Source organism: Salvia splendens, chromosome 17, assembly GCF_004379255.2.
Source record: "Salvia splendens isolate huo1 chromosome 17, SspV2, whole genome shotgun sequence".
Lineage (NCBI taxonomy): Eukaryota > Viridiplantae > Streptophyta > Magnoliopsida > Lamiales > Lamiaceae > Salvia > Salvia splendens.
In genome coordinates this window covers 18,799,544-18,818,000 of record NC_056048.1, presented here as the reverse complement: position 1 = coordinate 18,818,000, position 18,457 = coordinate 18,799,544, and the positions used below count along the sequence as shown (strand labels likewise).

The following is an 18,457-nucleotide window of genomic DNA, read 5'->3' as shown; positions in this document are numbered from 1 at the left end:
CACTAAAAGGTTGTTCACTGGGGGAAACTGGAGGAGAAACAATCAAATTACCATCAATAGTTCTTTGTCTTTCCTCTTGAATAACAAGGGAGAAAGTCTTAGACAAAGAGGGCAGAGGCACCATTGATAAGATAGTAGATCGAATTTGAGAGTAAGATGCGTTCAAACCGATTAGAAACTGGATTGTGCATTCTTCTTCTTGATGAGTATGCCATCGTATGGCGCTGTTGCATCTGCAGTTGCCGCAAGTTGTAACACCCGTACCTTTAAGTACGAACAATTTATGTAACGAAATAATTGATAAAATTATTCCAAGATGCTATGCTTCTCGATAAATGTGATATGGAAAAAAATTATGGTTTACGCCGTCCCGTCTCGTCTCCTCCTTCGCTGATTTACGCCGGCAAAATACAACACCACCGCCGCCAATGCCGCGACTTAGCAGGAGCTGCTGCTGCTCTTGATTCTGAAACTCGTTGCAGATCGTGCTGCCGTGCAGACGCGGTCGCTGCTGCCAGCACCGAGCCAGTGTCGCCTTCCTCCAGCACGTCGATCAGTAGCCTCGCCGCCGCTGCGTTCGGTTGAACGGGATCCATCACACTCCTAACGTCGCCAATTTTCTTTCTCATATGTCGCTGCCTCACTCTTTTTCTCTGTCCGTAAGCAGGATTCGCAGCGCCGTCGCTCACACGCCGTCTTTCCTTCATCTCCACAGCATCCTTACTCAACTTTGAAGGGGGCAGATTCTGCATCTCGTTGCCTTCCTGAATTGTCAACTGGATCGCTCGTTTCTCCAACTCCTTTAGCTATCTCCTTTGTTTTTTTTTCCATAATTTGGAAGGACGGTGAAAATCGTGGGGGATTTTACCTATATATCTATACATATAATTTGTAGATATGAGACTGATTTGGAGTGGTTGATATATATATATATAAAATAAATTCTGTAGAGATTTGGTTTGTTGGAGAGATTTTAGGGAAGAAGGAGATATTAAAAAAAACCCAGAATGCAAGGAAAAAGGCGGGCATTACACATACACGAAGTCGTTTAGTAAGGACTTATTCCGCTGTATTTTGTTAAGTGAGAATTTCAAGTCTCATCTTCGAAGTTTGATTTAGTTGATAAGATGGGTTATTCTATTTTTGGGACCATGCAATTGAACACTTGGCTCCTATCTTATGGTATTAATCGATTTGGCCTTTTCGGTAAGTTTCTTGAGTTCTACCCCCTTTTCTTTCCCCGCTTCGTTAATCCCTATTACTAGTCGTGGATTACCCGTTTTCGCTATCCTTAGCAAAATAGGGTCGTGACACCTTCATCTTCTTTTTGTTGTATCGTTGTGTCTTACTCAGGTTGGATTGTCAAACTGATTCAGCCAGCCTATATATGCCTGCTACCTGCAAAAATGTCGGTAAGTGGATCTACTGGAAACTCAGGCTGATCAACTCGACTTAGATTCAACTTGAGTGAGATGAACCGAAGATCTAAGAAAGTGTGCTCTCAAAACCTTAACCCACAATACTATTAACTAGTATAGGGAAGTAAAGATCGATCCCACAGAGATGAGGCATTTGACATTTGTTTGCTTGACACGACTTGAGGATGACTGCTGCCACGCTTTCTAAGGGGTGGGTTAAGTTAAACTACTTGACTTTAGAAAACTAAACTAACTAAACGGATCAACTCATGAAAGCTTAACTAATCTACTTGATCAACTTAGCAGAACTTTCCATAAATGGACAAACTGCATAAACTGGGGACTGTCAGTCCCCTGCAAAGTGTACAATAAAGTAAAAACTTTTTAACAACTTCATCTTCTTCTCAAATGAAAAATAGAGTAAATAACAAATCTGAAAAGCTACAAAAGTCGAAACATATTAGCAACTTGGAAAATTAAATCTACTCCTAAGATCTAAGCTACGACTACGTAAAAACGAAACTAACCTATAATCATGCAGAGATGAAACATAAATTACTAGATCTAAACATCCTAAGAACTCTCAAACATAAAACATCAGATCTGACCAAATCAAAAGAGAACAAGACGTTTTTGAGGTAAGACATGCAACATAAAAAGGAAACCGAAAGCAAATCAGAAACATCATGCATTAAACATAACACATCAGCTGGAAACGAAAACATAGCTTCAAATTTACTAAATTGAAAACATCAAAAGTCAATAACATTAAAGGTAAACTGGAAAACGAACTACGAAAGAAGTAAATTGTTTCATCACCCCTTCTCGGAGTGGAATAATATAACCGAAAGCTAAAGTGCATGAAACTACCACCAAAATGCCAACCAAACTAAACTAAACTAGGACAAAACCAAGTGTTTGTGTGCAACGGAATCAAGGAAATGAAGTGAAATGAGCTCCGATTTCAGCCTTAGAAGATAGCTGAATTCCTAAAGATATTCTAACTAAGCGTGTTTGAGACTCCCCTTCTACCTACGGCTGGGACTCCTTTCTTCTTGTGTTGGGCTTCCTTTATATATAGAGGCGTATGGCTCTGATCCCTAGGGTACCATCCTCTCTGAAATGTCATTCCTGCCCTTCACATTTTGTAGTGGGGTCTACAACTCTGTTTCCTATGCGGAACTCCTGCTAGCTCCATCTGATTCCTGACTTGATCAACTCAACGCCGCAGTTTTTGCATTCTTTTCTTGATCCGTTCGTCCGCCCAACTGATTTGCTCCTTTTTCTGAATATGGCGGTTATTCACACACACGTGGCTCAAAATTGGCTGTTAGTTACAGAATTTGATGTAGTTTAACAACAGAACACATGCATGAAAAGAGCCTCATCAGTCGACTCCCGACCCGTCATGGAACAAGTTCAAGAGTTCAAAATGCTCATCCACGCACTCATGGCTGAAGGGATGACCTTGTCCGACAACTTTATAAGGTGCATGATCATTGAGAAGCTCCCTCCTACTTGGAAGGACTTCAAGAGCTACCTCAAGCACAAGCGAAAGAGGATGACTCTCAAAGACTTGATCGTGAAATTGAGCATTGAAACGGATGTGCGCAAAAGCGACCAAAAGGCTAAGGACTACAACCCCCTTGATGCAAAATCCAACTTGTTGGAGTGGGGCAGTCCCTCCAACAAACACCCTAGCCCAAGTCGTCTAAATGAAAAGGACAAAGGGAAGGATAAGCAGCCTGCAAAGAAGTTTGAAGGCAATTGCTACAAATGTGGCAAACCTGACCACTTTGCCAAGTACTGTCGCAGCAAGAAGAAGAAGCCGGATGCCCACGTCGTTGAGAAGGAGTTCAAAGACTGTGATGAAAGTGACCTCGTTGTCGTGGTCACCGAAGAAGTGAACCTTGTTGATAACAAGGGTGGCTGGTACATTGACACCGGCGCTACTGCTCATGTCTGCTCCGACAAAAACAAGTTTTCCTCCTACACTGCTGTCGAAGGGAGGAAGATCAACATGGGGAATCAAGCATCATCCGGTCTCCTCGGCATTGGAAATGTGATCCTCATCATGACGTCCGGCGTCACAATCACTTTGAAGGATGTGTTGCACGTCCCGGACATCCGCAAGAACCTAGTGTCAGAATCAATACTAGTGAATATGGGGTTTAAACTTGTATTTGAATATGATAGGTTTGCTTTGTACAAGTTTGGGAAGTCTCTCGGAAAAAGGTTATGTAACCGATGGACTTTTCAAGCTTAGTGTGGCTACACGCCTTGTCCCAAAGCCATTGGCTAATAATAATAAAGCATCTACTTTCTCTTACTAGACCGAGTGTTCAAATTTATGGCATTGTATATTGGGACATGTAAATCAAAACACCATTAAAAGAATAGTAAACTGAGATTTATTAAAGGCAAATGAAGTGAATATCCAAGACAAATGTGAAATTTGTCTTGAAGTAAAAATGGCTAAGCTACCGTTTCACTCAGTTGAACGGAAAAAACAAAACCTCTTGAATTAATTCACACAGATGTATGTGATTTAAAGATGGAGCAAACTAGAGGTGGTAAAAAGTATTTTATCACTTTTATAGATGATTGCACAAGATATAGCTATGTTTATCTTTTGAGAAGTAAAGATGAAGCAATTGAAGCGTTCAAAAATTATAAGTACGAAGTTGAGAATCAAATTGGTTGTAAAATCAAAGCGATTCGAACTGATAGAGGAGGCGAATATATAGCCCCGTTTGAGGAGTTATGTAATGCTAGTGGTATAATTCATCAAACAACTGCTCCATATTCACCAAAATCTAATAGTGATGCAGAACGTAAAAATTGAACTCTAAAAGAGATAATGAATGCGCTGCTACTTTGTTTGGGATTACCCTATAACATGTGGGGGGAGGCTATCTTGACAGCCAACTATATCCTAAACAAAATTCCACTAAAAGGAAAAGACATCACTCCTTATGAGTTATGGAAAGGAAAGAAACCATCCTACAAATATCTCAAAGTGTGGGGGTGTTTGGCGAAGGTAATGGTTCCCCGCCCAAAGAAGTTACAATTGGCCCTAAAACAGTCGATTGTATCTTCATTGGATATGCACTTAACAGTAGTGCATATGGATTTGTTGTTCACAAGTCTGAAATATCGACTATAATAGTAGGAACAACAATCGAGTCAAGGAATGCCGTGTTTCTAGAAAATACATTTCCTTGCAAAGACAAAAAAGAGGTCACTACCAATTCTGAGACAAGAACTGAAGATGAAACCACTAGTTCTAAATCAGTGGATGAAGAACCTCAATCGCGAAAGCGAGCAAGGCCTGGTCCAAGTGTTGCAGTACAAAGACGTGGTAGTAGGGTCAGAACACCAAAAACATTTGGTCCCGACTATATTGCTTTTATGTTGGATGAAGAACCAACATCAATAAAAGTAGCCTTTGTTGGCCCAGACGGGTTACATTGAAGAGAAGTTGTTCAAAGCGAAATGGACTCAATTTTGCTAGACGGGTTACATTGAAGAGAAGCTGTTCAAAGCGAAATAGACTCAATTTTGCTAAACCACACTTGGGTGTTGGTTGATCTAGCCGAAGGTGCTAAGCCTTTAGGGTGCAAATGGGTACTTAAAAGGAAATTTAAGGCCGATGGAACAGTGGGTAAATATAAAGCCTGACTGGTGGTAAAGGGTTTTAAACAAAAGGAAGGACATGACTTCTTCGATACCTATTCACCTGTAACGAGGATTACATCTATCCGAGTGCTTCTCGCGATTGCTGCACTGCACAATCTTGAGATTCTTCAAATGAATGTTAAGATTGTGTTTCTAAATGAAGAATTAGAAGATGAAATCTATATGGAACAACCCGAAAGGGTTTGTAGTACCTGGACAAGAGAAAGATGTATGCAAACTGTAAAGTCCCTATATGGATTGAAAACAAACGACGTTGCAATGACACTTGAAATTTGATAATGTGATGTTATCAAATGGGTTTAAAATCAACGAATGTGACAAATGTGTCTATATTAAGAACACTGATAACGGATATGTTATAGTGTGTTTTTACGTTGATGACATGTTAATCATGGGTACTAACACTCAAGTGATTAACGAGATGAAAGCCATGTTAAAAAGAAACTTTGACATGAAAGACATGGGTCTAGCCGATGTAATTCTTGGAATGAAAATTCTAAGAACATCTGATGGGATCATCTTAACCTAATCTCACTATGTTGAGAAAATATTGAAGAAATTCAATGCCTATGATGGCGCGCCGGTTAAGACTCCAATTGAACTCGACGTTTACTTGAGCAAAAATAAAGGCGAACCTGTTGCACAAGAAGAATATGCACGGGTCATTGGGTGCATTATGTATGTGACTAATTGCACTCACCGGACATTGCTTGTGCCGTGAACAAGTTGAGTCGTTACACGAGTAATCCAAGCAAAAAGCATTGGAAAGCTCTAGTAAGGGTTTTGAGATATTTAAAGCATACTCAAAATCATAGGCTACACTTTTCGAGATACCCCCCGGTACTTGAAGGATACTGTGATGTCAATTGGATATCCGACAATAAAGACTCACTTTCAACAAGTGGATACGTCTTTACTATTGGGGGTGGTGCTGTCTCGTGGAAATCCATGAAACAGACATGTATAACCCATTCAACCATGGAATCAAAATTCATAGCTTTAGATAAAGTTGGGGAAGAAGTCGAGTGGCTTAAGAACTTCCTTGAAGATATTCCAGGTTGGTCTAAGCCAGTGCCACCAGTGTTGATTCACTGTGATAGCTAAGCTGCTATCGGAAGGGCAAACAATGGCTTCTATAACGGTAAATCTCGACATATTCGTCGACAATATAATACCGTGAGACATTTGATCACAACAAGAGTGATTACAATTGACTATGTAAAGTCATTAGATAATCTAGCGGATCCACTAACCAAAGGGTTAAACTGTGATCAAATGAAAAAGTTGCAAGATGGAATGAGTTTGAAATCCACAAACTAAAGAATTGTCATAGTGGTAACCCAACCATGACGACTGGAGATCCCAAGAACTTGGTTCAATGGGAAAACTAAGCTTTTAGAGTTCGTGTGAAACACTCATCTATATCTATTCCCTAGAGAGCAATAGAGTGTTGAAAAACTTGCCTAGTGGTAAGGCTAATTCTATGACTTTTAATGATTCCTAAGGATCTTGAGGAGATTGAGTTCTCAAGGAGACCGAGTAGGGCAAGATACTCGACTAGGAATCACTTATGTAAGTGTGAAGTGTGGCCGCTTCGTATGACACACTTATGAATCCAAAGTGGTGTCCAAGGCCGCAAAGGACACAAAATGTAAGATCGGATGAGGTTGAGGTGTTTAAGTGTTAACACCATTGTCTCGGTGCACGCCGTGGAAGAATAGTTCAAAGCATCGTGCTACTAGGCCGCCTGTGTATCCGATGGCGTTGACTATGGATGGTTCAAAGCTAAAAACTACCTATCCTTATGCTTATATACCTCTTGAGGGTTGAGCTTGTGTCTGCATGCATATGCATTTGGCTATTTCTACTCATGTGGGGGATTGTTGGAATCTATGCCCTGTCAAAGGATTTTGACCAATTATAATTTCAACGAAACATTTAATTTTGTGAAATTAAATGATATAGCGTCGATTTACGTTCGAAGTAGATGGCCGTGGTATATTCATTTTCTCAAATTCGATTCCCGGTGAGTGAGAAATAATGGATTAAAGTTGTGCAAAATTGCAAACTAATTAAATGAGCTATGCGAGAAGCCAAGTGATTAATTAAGAGAGTTAATTATCCCACACTGAAAGTTACAACCTTATTAATCAAGTATTTAATAAGAAGAATTATTCTATGTAATAATTATAGTGGACTAAGATGGGCTATAGAACCCATACGCGCGCACACACGCGCCGTCGCCGCCACCTGCCGCGCCGCGAGCTTCGAGCCTGAGCCCATGCTCGTGCCCGTGCCCTTGTCCTTGGATCTTGGCAATTGGTCTTTGGGTGCTCTTTGGACTGTTCTTTGGGCCTGGTCATGGGGCTCGGTGCTTGGGTTTGACCCGAGGCTGGTCTAGTTCTTTTTAGACCACCACTGTTTCCACGTCAGCAAGCCAAGTGGGATGACACCTCATCAGTATGACGCGGTAAAGCCAACGTGGCTGACACGTGATGAAGTCCACGTCGTGAACGAACCTAGACGCGCAGTGTATCCTGATACGTCCCTCCAGGAGCAGCCTTTCCAGATCTCGTAACGCCTTGTAACGGTCGGCGGTTACGGTCTTGCAATGATGACAGCCATCATGGCTGTTTGACCCCTGCAGTGGACTGAGCCTCTAAATAGGCTAGCCATTCCATGCATTTCATACACCAAACTCACAAGCATTCTGCATCATAAGCTTTCTCCCTCTCCTGCATTGTCTTTCTGTCGAAACTCTGCCCTCTCCTCCATCCAGTTCGCCGGAGCTCTGATAGTTGTGCTGCTTCACCAGAGACGTAGCCGTTTTATCTTTGAGGATGAAACATCAATCCGAGAGCACTATCGGGGCGTGTCTCGTCTTGCGGAAAGGGGACTCCTCGACTCGGCTAACAACTGTTCATAGTTTACTATTTCGAATTCTATCTTGTAATTTTGTTTCAGTTTGTTCTTCTGCATTCCTTTTTGGGTTGTATTACGCTCGACTTTTATCTCTTGTAATCTAGAAACCAATATTAAATGAATGGTGAAAAAAATAAGAGAGAATAAAATAAGACAGATGAAGAGAAAATAAAGTAAAAGGCATAATTACTTTTTTTTCATAAGTAGAAATAACTCCATTAACGAAAAATTACTCTATTAATATAGAACCTGAACTAATTAAATAAAAATGCCATTACGAAATTTGATGAAAACGCGATACTTGGAAACTAAGAAACTCGCAGCTCGTACACGTATCATCATCCGCTTGTTCTAGAGTGCTTCCCATTTTTAATCATATATGGAGTATATATTTGATACATCGATTTTCTCTTCTCGATATCCATATACCGATCATCATTTCGAGCAACACGATGCTTGATTTTTTCTTTACCAAATCTTTCAATTCCTCCAAATGGTAATATCTCTATTCTTTTCCCCTGCTCTGTTTTTTTTTTCGGTGCAGTAAAAAATGCCTGTAGGGCTTTTTAATTGAATTTGTGTGTGAATTGTTGAGAATTCACATCGGATTTGCGGGAACTCTCATAATTTCTGGCGCAGGCATTCTAGATTTTGTTATGCGATTGAGTTTTGAGGGAATCGTAATTAAGTAGAAGCGATCTAGTAAATTTTGATTGAATGACTGCCAATTTGCAGTAGAACTCTGTTGAAGCTTACAATCCCTCGAATAAAGTTGTTGAGGAATCGAAGAGAGATTCAGGTAAAACAGATGCGCGGAGAAATTGCCAAGCTCCTTGAGACTGATCAGGAAGCCTCTGCTAGGATTCGGGTTAGCGATATATATAAACCTCCTCTGTTGATTGTTTTTCGTGTTATTTGTAATCAACCTCATTGCCATGTTTATTTAGGTGGAGAATATTCTACGCGAAGAGAAGATGATGGCTGCTCACGAATTGGTTGAATTGTTCTGCGAACTTATTACTGCTCGTCTTCCAATTATCGATGCACAAAAGTATGTAGTTCGATTGATTCTTAAGTTTTTTGATCATGTGATAGTGCTCAAGGGATATGATGAGTTATAACTATCTTAATAACTGACAACTATGTTAACAACTATGTTAACATAACCTACGTTATGGATGTCAACATGAAGACAATTATATGTCAAATGTAGTTAACATACATATATCTTCTGTTGAAATGTTAAAATGTAAATATAGATGTCAATAGAATACATATGTAGTTGACATACAAATGTCTTCGGTTTACATCCATAACGTAGGTTGTTAACATACAAATGTCCTCGTGTTGACATCCATAACGTAGGTTGTTGACATAGTTGTCGGTTATCAATTTAAGTTGTCAACCTAACAGGACACTAGTGCCTAGTGCTCAATGTGTTAAAAATTATGTGCTTGTATCTCAGTTTCATTTCTCATGTCAAGTAATAGTACTAATACCAGTTTCTCCTGAAATGTGATGAATCTATATGTGGAAGTGTATATGTGTTATGAGGTTAAGCTATTTATGTTGTATGATTATCAGGGAATGCCCTCTGGACTTGAAAGAAGCCATTTCTAGTGTATGCTTTGCTGCACCGAGGTGTGCTGATCTGCCAGAGTTGCATCAGGTGCAAACGTTGTTTTCTGGTAAATACGGTAAAGAATTTGTGTCTTCTGCAGCTGAGCTTTTACCCGAATGTGGTGTCAATCGGCAGGTTATACATAAACCGTCATCTTTTAACAGCTTGTGTTAGCTCCTTTTATGAATCCTTTAACCGCTTGACATTGCAGTTGGTTGACCTTTTATCCGTCCGAGCTCCATCTCCTGATGTTAAACTGAAAATGTTAAAGGAAATTGCCAAAGAACATGAGCTTGATTGGGATCCCAGTGCTTCGGAAAATGACTTACTGAAGACTCGTGACGACTTGCTGGTATGAATCACTTCTGCACCTTCATTGAGATTTTTAGCTTCTTGCATTACATTTGTGTCCTTTCTATCCAGGATGGGCCAATCCAGTTTGTCAGTGATCCCAGACCCCGAGCCCCATTTACCGACGCGCATAATGATGAGGATTTTGATGAAGATTTTGAAATGATAGACTTCCCAGAAGTTCCTATGCAGCAGCCATCACAGTCAGATAAAGACATGAACGAAGAAGCAAATATCACTTTGGATAAAGTGAATCGTTCACAGTTGGAGCTGGGAGCTGGTTTAGGACTGACTCCTAAGACAGAAGAAGATGTGAAGGTTTCAACGCGCCAAGCACAAGACAAACAGTTTGTGCCATTCATACATCCTCCTCCTTCACAGCTGCCTGAACCATTTCCTGTGGAAGAAAATGGTTCATCGCCCTCAGCCACAAAGACAATCGATGATAAAGCTGATTTCCAAGATGTTTTGGCTGCTGCTGAGGCAGCCGCAGAGACAGCAGAGGGTGCAGCAGCAGCTGCTCGATCAGCATGTAGCCTTGCTGAACTTCGTATAACTGAGCTCATGAAGAAAGAGAATGAAGATTTCTCATATTCTGAATCTGAGAATCCATTCCACCTCGACAAAACCAAGACAGTCCTCAAAGAGGAGGTTGAATTAGATGCAATAAACCCGTTTGCGCATTCTAACACTCCCTTCGCCTCTCCTGGCCGAAACAGTGCCTCAGGACACTCTTCTGATGATGTAAAGGGCGTATTCGATTCCTACTCTGAGAGCGACAATGCTTTCAGCTATAGCAGTCTTAACCGAAATACGCCATTGTCACCAATGGATGATGACAATCTGGATTTCTCGTACCCAAACTTGTTCACATCTCAAGGCTCTAAGTAAGCAATGAGGTCTGGTTCCAAGGATTCAATTTTGTGATTAGTTTTTGTTGAGTTTTGTATGTTTGAGGGGATATCGAGGTTTGGTTTTGTGTTGTATGAGTTCTGACAAACTGCTGTAAAATTGATTCGCAATTTTGTTTGTTGACGTATAAAGAGTATTTCATTTCTTCATGTGTAGAAAGAATATTTCTAATGCAAGACATACAAGTGTCAATCTTTATCCCGTGCTTAAGATAAAAACTTCCCCTTTCAGGTTACATTGTCCATAAATTTTCAAAAAAATCACTCTTAATTCTTGTAAACGCGAGTCACCGCCGCTATTATGGCCGGCCTCCCTACAACATACGTCAATCACATTCCGGTCGCCGCCTTCCACACACCTCCATTCCATGAAGAAATGGCTAAGGGAATCCATTGAATTAAAAACAGGAGAAGCAATATTAAGCTCAAGATGTTTTTTGTGTGAAAGTATGTATTATTGAAATATTTCCACACATATATATAGCAATACATAGAAGAGTCCGGAATATCATACTGACTCTCCAAATGCATGCAAGTGAATGAAGAATTAATAACTTAGAATATGAAACATGCTCTCTTTCCAGACTTTCTAGCTTTCCCATGAGGACATCTTTCCACGTTGAATTCATTGTTGAAGATGTGGCGTGATTCCTCCGACATTATCAACATTTGTCTTTTTGCTGACATGACAAAAATCAGCTCCAATCTTTGCTTCTTCAAGCTCGGGGATGTCGAGCATGCATTCCGAGAGAGATGCCAAGTATGGTCGAAGTTGATTGATGAGCGTGAAGAAGCAGCTGGAGGAGATTGCCGCGCAACTTTGATCTTAGTCAGATGATTATGTTTTTTCGTTTTTTACTTTTTTTCTTTTTTTTTTATAATATCCAACGCTATAGTTTTGTATGGATTTATCAATTTATGTGCATCATTCAGTGTATGCATATTTTTTTTAAGAGGGATCGTCAATGGTTCCCCATCTACCCCATGTTGAGTTCGGGAAATGGCAAGTAAACTAGCCCCCCCCAGATGGGTACAGGCCCGTAAACTGCCAAGCCAGCAAGGAAACTAGCCACCCCCGGATGGGTACAGGCCCGTAAACTGCCAAGCCAACAAGGAAACTAGCCACCCCCGGATGGGTACATGCCCGTAACCTTGTTAGGCCCACATAGGAAATTAATCCCAGATTGCGCCTCCCAGGGGTCGAACTCGTGACCTCCAGGATGGACGCGGTATCCAGCACCCTTTGCCCCTAGGCCAAGGGGCTTGGATTCAGTGTAGTGTATGCATATTGTCAATAACATGGGTTGGTGAAATGGATTTCATTTTAGATTTCGAGTATTCACCCCTTCCCTCTCTCACTCGTTAGCTTGAATACTTAAGATCTGTTTGATAAGAAAGGTGAGATATGAGAACATATGTAAAATAAGATAAGAAATACGGGCTTCATGTCAAGATATGTAGAGATAAGATTTTTTTCGTTGTTGTTTGGTAGAAAAGAAATTATATAAATTTGAATAGTACTCCCTCCGTCCCATAATAGATGTCACACTTTCTTTTTAGTCACATTTCTTTTTTTGAAAAAAGTTCTCTCTCACATTAATATAAATATATATTATTTTCTCTTTCCACTTAACACACAAAACAAAACCTCCTAAAATCTCGTGTCAATCCCCAAGGGTGACATCTACTATGAGACGGATGGAGTATTAAATAATAGTGGCTTAACTTGACAAAATGATGAGTTACATAAATTATGGCAAGATTGGGGAGAGCCCTTGTCTTATATTGGGCTTTGAGTTAAGCTTAAATATGATATCAAACAAGAGTAAAGTACTACTTTGGTCCAAAACATATGGCCGATTTACGATTTTGGTCCAAAACATTCAATTTTTGAAAATCGACTCCAAAACATACGAAATTAACATCTTTCATCCATCGACATGTAATTAAGAAATTAAATTACATTTTTCATCTTTCATCCATCCACAATAAGAAATTAAATTAAATTAAATTACATCTTTCATCCATCCACGTGTAATTAAGAAATTAAATTATATTTAATTATAATAAAAACATAATTTATTAATTTTAAAAAAACAAATCGGATAATTCGGGTATACCTGATTAGGTATCGGGTAACCCGATACCCAATCTTCCAAAATTCTCTCTACCCGATCCCGATCCGATACCCGAAAAATTGGGTTTCGGGTGGATGATTACCCGACTTTATTGGGTTTAGATATCGAGTATCCAATACTCAATATCCATTTTGACATGCCTACTTGTGTGTATCAAGCAGTCGTGAAATCTGCCAACAACCAAGCCCACTCCTATAGGATAAGGTAACCGACCAGGGACAACCTGCTTTAACTTTATTACTTCGCAACAACCCTTTGCAGTAAGTAACACAACGAATTTTTTCATTCTTCTTGAGCCTCAAATTCTTACCCAACTTGACAACTTGATGACGAATAAGTTCTGTAAAATCTTCCTTAGAATTGAACCGCAGCCCTACTTCCAACCTTGGATCATTTATATCCATGGCAGGCTTGTATCTCCGGCTCAGAGTTTGGACGGCATCACAGTCACCTTCTCCCGCCAAGTCATCCTCACTCGCACCCGAGCTAGGTGAGTCATTGCGAATATTGTTACTTTCCCCACCATCATCTAAATCACCATGGACTCTCATGGAATTCACCACATTCTTCCATCTCTCAACTTGAGTCGTCATGATGTTGTCCTCTTCCTTATCACTTAGATCGTAGTCACTGTCTACAAATGTAGGCTGCCCCGCGTTGTCGTCATCAGCATCAACATCAACTTTCCCTTTTCCCTTAGCCTTTCCCTTTCTTTTTCTCTCCACGACAGCTTTCCATTTTCCCTTAGCATCAGCATTCCCTTTTCCCTTTCCATTTCCAACACCCTCAGTCTTTCCCTTCCCCTTTCCAACCCCCTCACCCTTTCCCTTCCCCTTTCCAGTTCTACTCCCCTTTCCAACCCCCTCACCCTTTCCCTTCCCTTTACCTTTCACAACCACAACTCTCTCTTCTTCAGACTCCTTCTCACTCTCCATATCCAACTCGTAATCACTGGCTGAACTCTGTACTAACCAATCATCTCCACCAACTCCCTCACCCTCACCTTCATCAAATCCATCATCATCACCATCACTAGATCCCCCATCACCACCATCACCAGATCCCCCAGCATCAACATCACCAGACCCCTTAGCATTACCATTACCAGACCCTTTAGCATTACCATCTTCTTCACTCTCATCATCTTCACTTGCGGGTGAATAATTCAAAACAAAACTAAATCTTACCAACTAAAGATGGTGAAGATCATGGTCAACAACTCAACGATAATAGACTCGTTTCCTCCTCTACAACAATCAAATAGTGATATGAGAACAATCAATATCGAATTGTTTGGACACCACGTTACACCACAGGTTCACAACAATTAAATCAATCATGCAATGGAGATATCAGGATAGAACATAAGAACAAGATAGAGTAGGAAGAAGGAGATGAACATGTAGAGAGTTATTAACCTATATTTATAGGAGAATATGAGAAGTGAATAAAATAGTCGTTGAATTCTTGGAAGAAGAATAGAGACTCTCATCGCTAATTATCATGTGGCGTCTTTACCTACAATATTATAGGGAAACAACTAAGTAATTATATCTATTAATAGTTATAGGGAACGAATAAAATCATGGAAATTTTAATTGAAATTATGGAATATTGGGAGGAGAGAAGGGAAATTTGAAACGGCAAAATCATATCAAGATTAATTAAAAGATTACTGGAAATTAAGACCATAATTAGAGATGATCTTATTAATATATATATAGGGATGTATTCGGATTCATAAGCTAAATAGTGTTCAAAATCAAAACACTTGTAGTCCATTGGATCTTGTGATCTAACGGTTAGATTAATGTCACGTGTAATCTAATAATGTAGATTATTAGTCTAATAATATACTATTTTAGTAAAATAATGTATCATTTTAGTCTAATAATGTATCTAGGCTAATAATATACCATCTTAGGCTAATAATGTAGTTTATCACAACCATCCAATCCAAGGATCCAAGGGCTGAGATTTGCTTTGATTTTTGACAGAATTTATTTATATATATATATAGGATTGTATTCAATGTCGAACTAATTTTAAAGACCGAACCAGAGACCAAATCTCAGCCATCCAAATTTATAATACACTGGGATCCAATAAATCAGTCAAATCTTTAATTTTTTAATCTTAAAAATCAACTTAGGGGTTGTATTGGAAGACCGATATTTTCAGTAGTTAATTCTTTCCTAAAATCATGCACAATTATATATGGAATATATTGTCATAATGTGTCCATTATCCCATGTTAATTATTGTAGATAGATAGTATCACTATTTTATTTTCTTATACACTCAACCAATATTAATGGAGGATTCAATCACCACCACACCAACAAGGTAGATCAACGAGATTCATAGATTGTCTGCCACACCCATCACTCAAGCTTGAGATTTCATCTCTATTGATTCACTCCTGCAATTACAGCTCCATCATCAATTTACATTTACAATCACATCTCCATTGTCAAGTCACGTTGGTAATTTCACGCAATTTATGCGTCTTCAATTGCTCATTGGGTTCTATTCCAACACTAGACAACCAAGAGGATGAAGGGAATGAATCCGAAATTAAAGTTATTCAGTTTAAAAAGAAATCAGAGCATTATATAATACATTTAAAAAGAAAACGTGATGATTATGGGGAGTGGTTGTTGTGTTATATAACTTCATCTTGTAATCAAATTTCTTCATCTTTTAATGATATAATTTCACTCGAGAAGTGGACACATTTTAGTTATAATGAAACAAATTTCAACAATTCAAAATAAATAATTTCATCTTACGACATTATTTTTTCATCTTATTAAGAATTCAATTCATCTTATATTGTAATCAATTCCCCTTATACATTTAAAATGAATCAGATCTGAACCATTGAAAAATTCCAAACTCATATCTTGGAGAGCAGCAAGAAATCCTAAATTGAGAACTAGTTGCACAATACTAGTAATTTGGTTCACCATGATACACAAATAATTGAAACCAATGGAAGTTTAGTAGAACCAAATAGATAATCAGTGTGAACCGAATAAGATTTCAAAATACATATGTAAAATCTTATTCGATTGGTTTAATATACAATGAAAATGGATAGTGTATGCTTGAATTAATCTTCTTGTTTAACTTTCGCCAACATCGCATCCATTTCCCCCTTCATATGTAGCTGTGCGCCTGGCCTTGACATTCCTCTTCGCAACACGCTTCTTGGCATCACAGTAGCTGGGCTAATTTGATCACAACCATTCAATTAAAGGATCCAAGAGCTGTGATCTGTTTGAAGCTTAACACTAATGAGCTGTGAGGACCCTAATACACCCATATATATAGGGAGGGGTATGTTAGAGTCCTTACGGTTTTTTTGTGTAAAATACAGCACAAATCACTGCCCTTGGATCCTTAAATTGGATGATTGTGATAAGATACATTATTATACTAGAAATCTACATTATAATCTGAGGTACATTATTAGACTGGAAATCTATATTAGTAGACTAAAAATCTACATTATTATACTAAAATGCTACATTATTATCCGAGCTACATTATTAGGTGAAAAATATATATTATTGGATGACATGTGGCATTAATCTAACCGTTAGATCATAAGATCCAATGGATGACAAGTGTTTTGTGTTTTCCTAATATTTAGTGTATGGATGTATTCATATCCAATGGATGTATTCATATTCATAACTGAAATTACGTTAAAAATCGAAGTGAATCTCATCCATTCAATTACTTAATCTAACGGGTGATGTGGCTACCATTTGTGTTTTATTTTAATATCCCGAAATACATTATTTGTCCATATTGCTACATTATCGGGGAAAAATTTGTAAAATGAAATTTAATGTATCATTTTTAAAACTACACATCTGAGATTTCAGCGAAATTAAAAATACACCTTTCCTCTCAATCTCTCACATCCCACTCTCTCACCATTATTTCACAATTTTGTCTCCCCGGATTCTCTCTTCTCAAAACCCTAGCCTCCCCAATTTCTAACGAGCAAACTCTAATCTTCACTATTTTATACAGCTTTGAAGACGCCGCCGAACAAGCTAGTAGAAATTGACGCCATATTGTGCATTATTTTGAGTTGTAGTGTCGATTGAAGCAATGATTTCACTATTTGTATCGATTTCAAGATGCCCGCGAACAAGGTAAGAGGAATTGAGGCTCGATTTCCCTTTGGCGGAACTTAATTTTGTCTGATTTTCAATTGGGTTTATGTGAATATGTGATTTTTAGTGATTTTCGTCAATATTTGGATGATTTTTTGCCAGTTTCGGTGCATTGGGTATGTGTTTTGGTTGTATTTTGTCATAAATTCAACGATTCGATTGTTTGTTCATCAAATCTACATGTGTATGAAGATTGCATCTATTTTTTCCAGTTGGAATTTTGTTTATCACTGATTTCCACCTTGATTGTCTCTGTTTTTACAGTTGGAATTACGTTTATCACTGATTTTATCGTGTCGGATTTTGATGCTTTCGATTGGGTGTTCTTACGGCAACTGTATGTGCAAAATAGATTCTTCATACTCTAAACTCTTATCATTCGAAGTGATCAATTGCATATTTCTGTAAAATTGGGCATCTTAAATCTTGTATTTGTACATGTTTTGTTTTTACATTAATTCACTTATGATCATCTTAACTTTTGTAAATATTTTTGTATGCGTTGTATTTTCACATTATTTCAGTGATGAGCTACATTATGTGGTTAACTCTTGCATTTGTATGTGTTGCATATGTACATTATTTCACTGATGAGCTAAGCTATTGCATTTGTATGTGTTGTATTTGTACATTATTATGCTGATGTGGTACATTATTTTCCATTTGTACATTTGTACGATTATCCCACCCAATAATTGGAGGAAGGCATCGAGGCACAAGCAAAGAAGCGCAATAAAAAGGAAAACATACTCTACTTCAGGAGGTCGGTGACCGAGTACGTGAACATGACTAAGAAGCCGAACCCTAGACAAATCGAAGCTTAAATTCTTATAACAATGGTTTCGTACTATGTAATTTGAAATGGATTTGTAGGATATTTTTTCTAGATTTATGACTATGTAGAGCACTTGGGGTGGTTTGAATGTTTGTTTATGAATGGTCGTGCCTTGGTAATTGAATTTGAATGCTCTTTTTTATACTGAATATTTAATGCATAATAATGTAAAGTTACACTATCAAATAATGTAGTATTAAAATCAACGATCATATAAGTGACCCTTATGCATTTTAATGTACCTGAACATATTACTAACCCCTGTTTCATACGCACAAACAAGGTATTTGATATTATGTTAGAATTCTAGATTACTACATGCTAAACATTTACATTATTATGATGTGGAATTACATTACAATAATTTGA

General features: G+C 38.5%; 1 protein-coding gene and 1 long non-coding RNA gene across 3 annotated transcripts; both read left to right on the top strand.

The window, feature by feature from the left end:
- Positions 1-8,341: 8,341 nt before the first annotated feature.
- On the top strand, positions 8,342-11,072 carry LOC121775016 (IST1 homolog). 2 transcript variants are annotated; one of them, XM_042171944.1, is made up of 6 exons: positions 8,342-8,535; positions 8,775-8,907; positions 8,987-9,090; positions 9,624-9,795; positions 9,872-10,012; positions 10,084-11,072. In XM_042171944.1, the coding sequence occupies exons 1-6, from the start codon at positions 8,492-8,494 to the stop codon at positions 10,900-10,902; spliced, it is 1,413 nt and encodes a 470-aa protein (XP_042027878.1). In that variant the 5' UTR covers positions 8,342-8,491; the 3' UTR covers positions 10,903-11,072. The 2 variants fall into 2 exon arrangements, with proteins under 2 accessions (XP_042027878.1, XP_042027879.1); XM_042171945.1 differs by having other exon boundaries at positions 8,385-8,535; positions 8,778-8,907.
- Positions 11,073-16,903: 5,831 nt separating this feature from the next.
- LOC121775491 lies at positions 16,904-18,212 on the top strand. The gene is made up of 2 exons (XR_006045134.1): positions 16,904-17,232; positions 17,959-18,212. It is a non-coding gene; the product is annotated as an uncharacterized LOC121775491 (long non-coding RNA).
- The last annotated feature ends 245 nt before the right edge of the window (positions 18,213-18,457 follow it).

What these genes read in the sequence shown, in the direction of transcription:
- LOC121775016 (XM_042171944.1), top strand. Translation starts at nt 8,492, where the DNA reads ATGCTTGATTTTTTCTTTACCAAATCTTTCAATTCCTCCAAATG. An exon ending in AAGCCTCTGCTAGGATTCGG is followed by an intron (nt 8,908 to 8,986) that starts GTTAGCGATATA and finishes ATGTTTATTTAG; the next exon opens with GTGGAGAATATTCTACGCGA. An exon ending in AATGTGGTGTCAATCGGCAG is followed by an intron (nt 9,796 to 9,871) that starts GTTATACATAAA and finishes TTGACATTGCAG; the next exon opens with TTGGTTGACCTTTTATCCGT.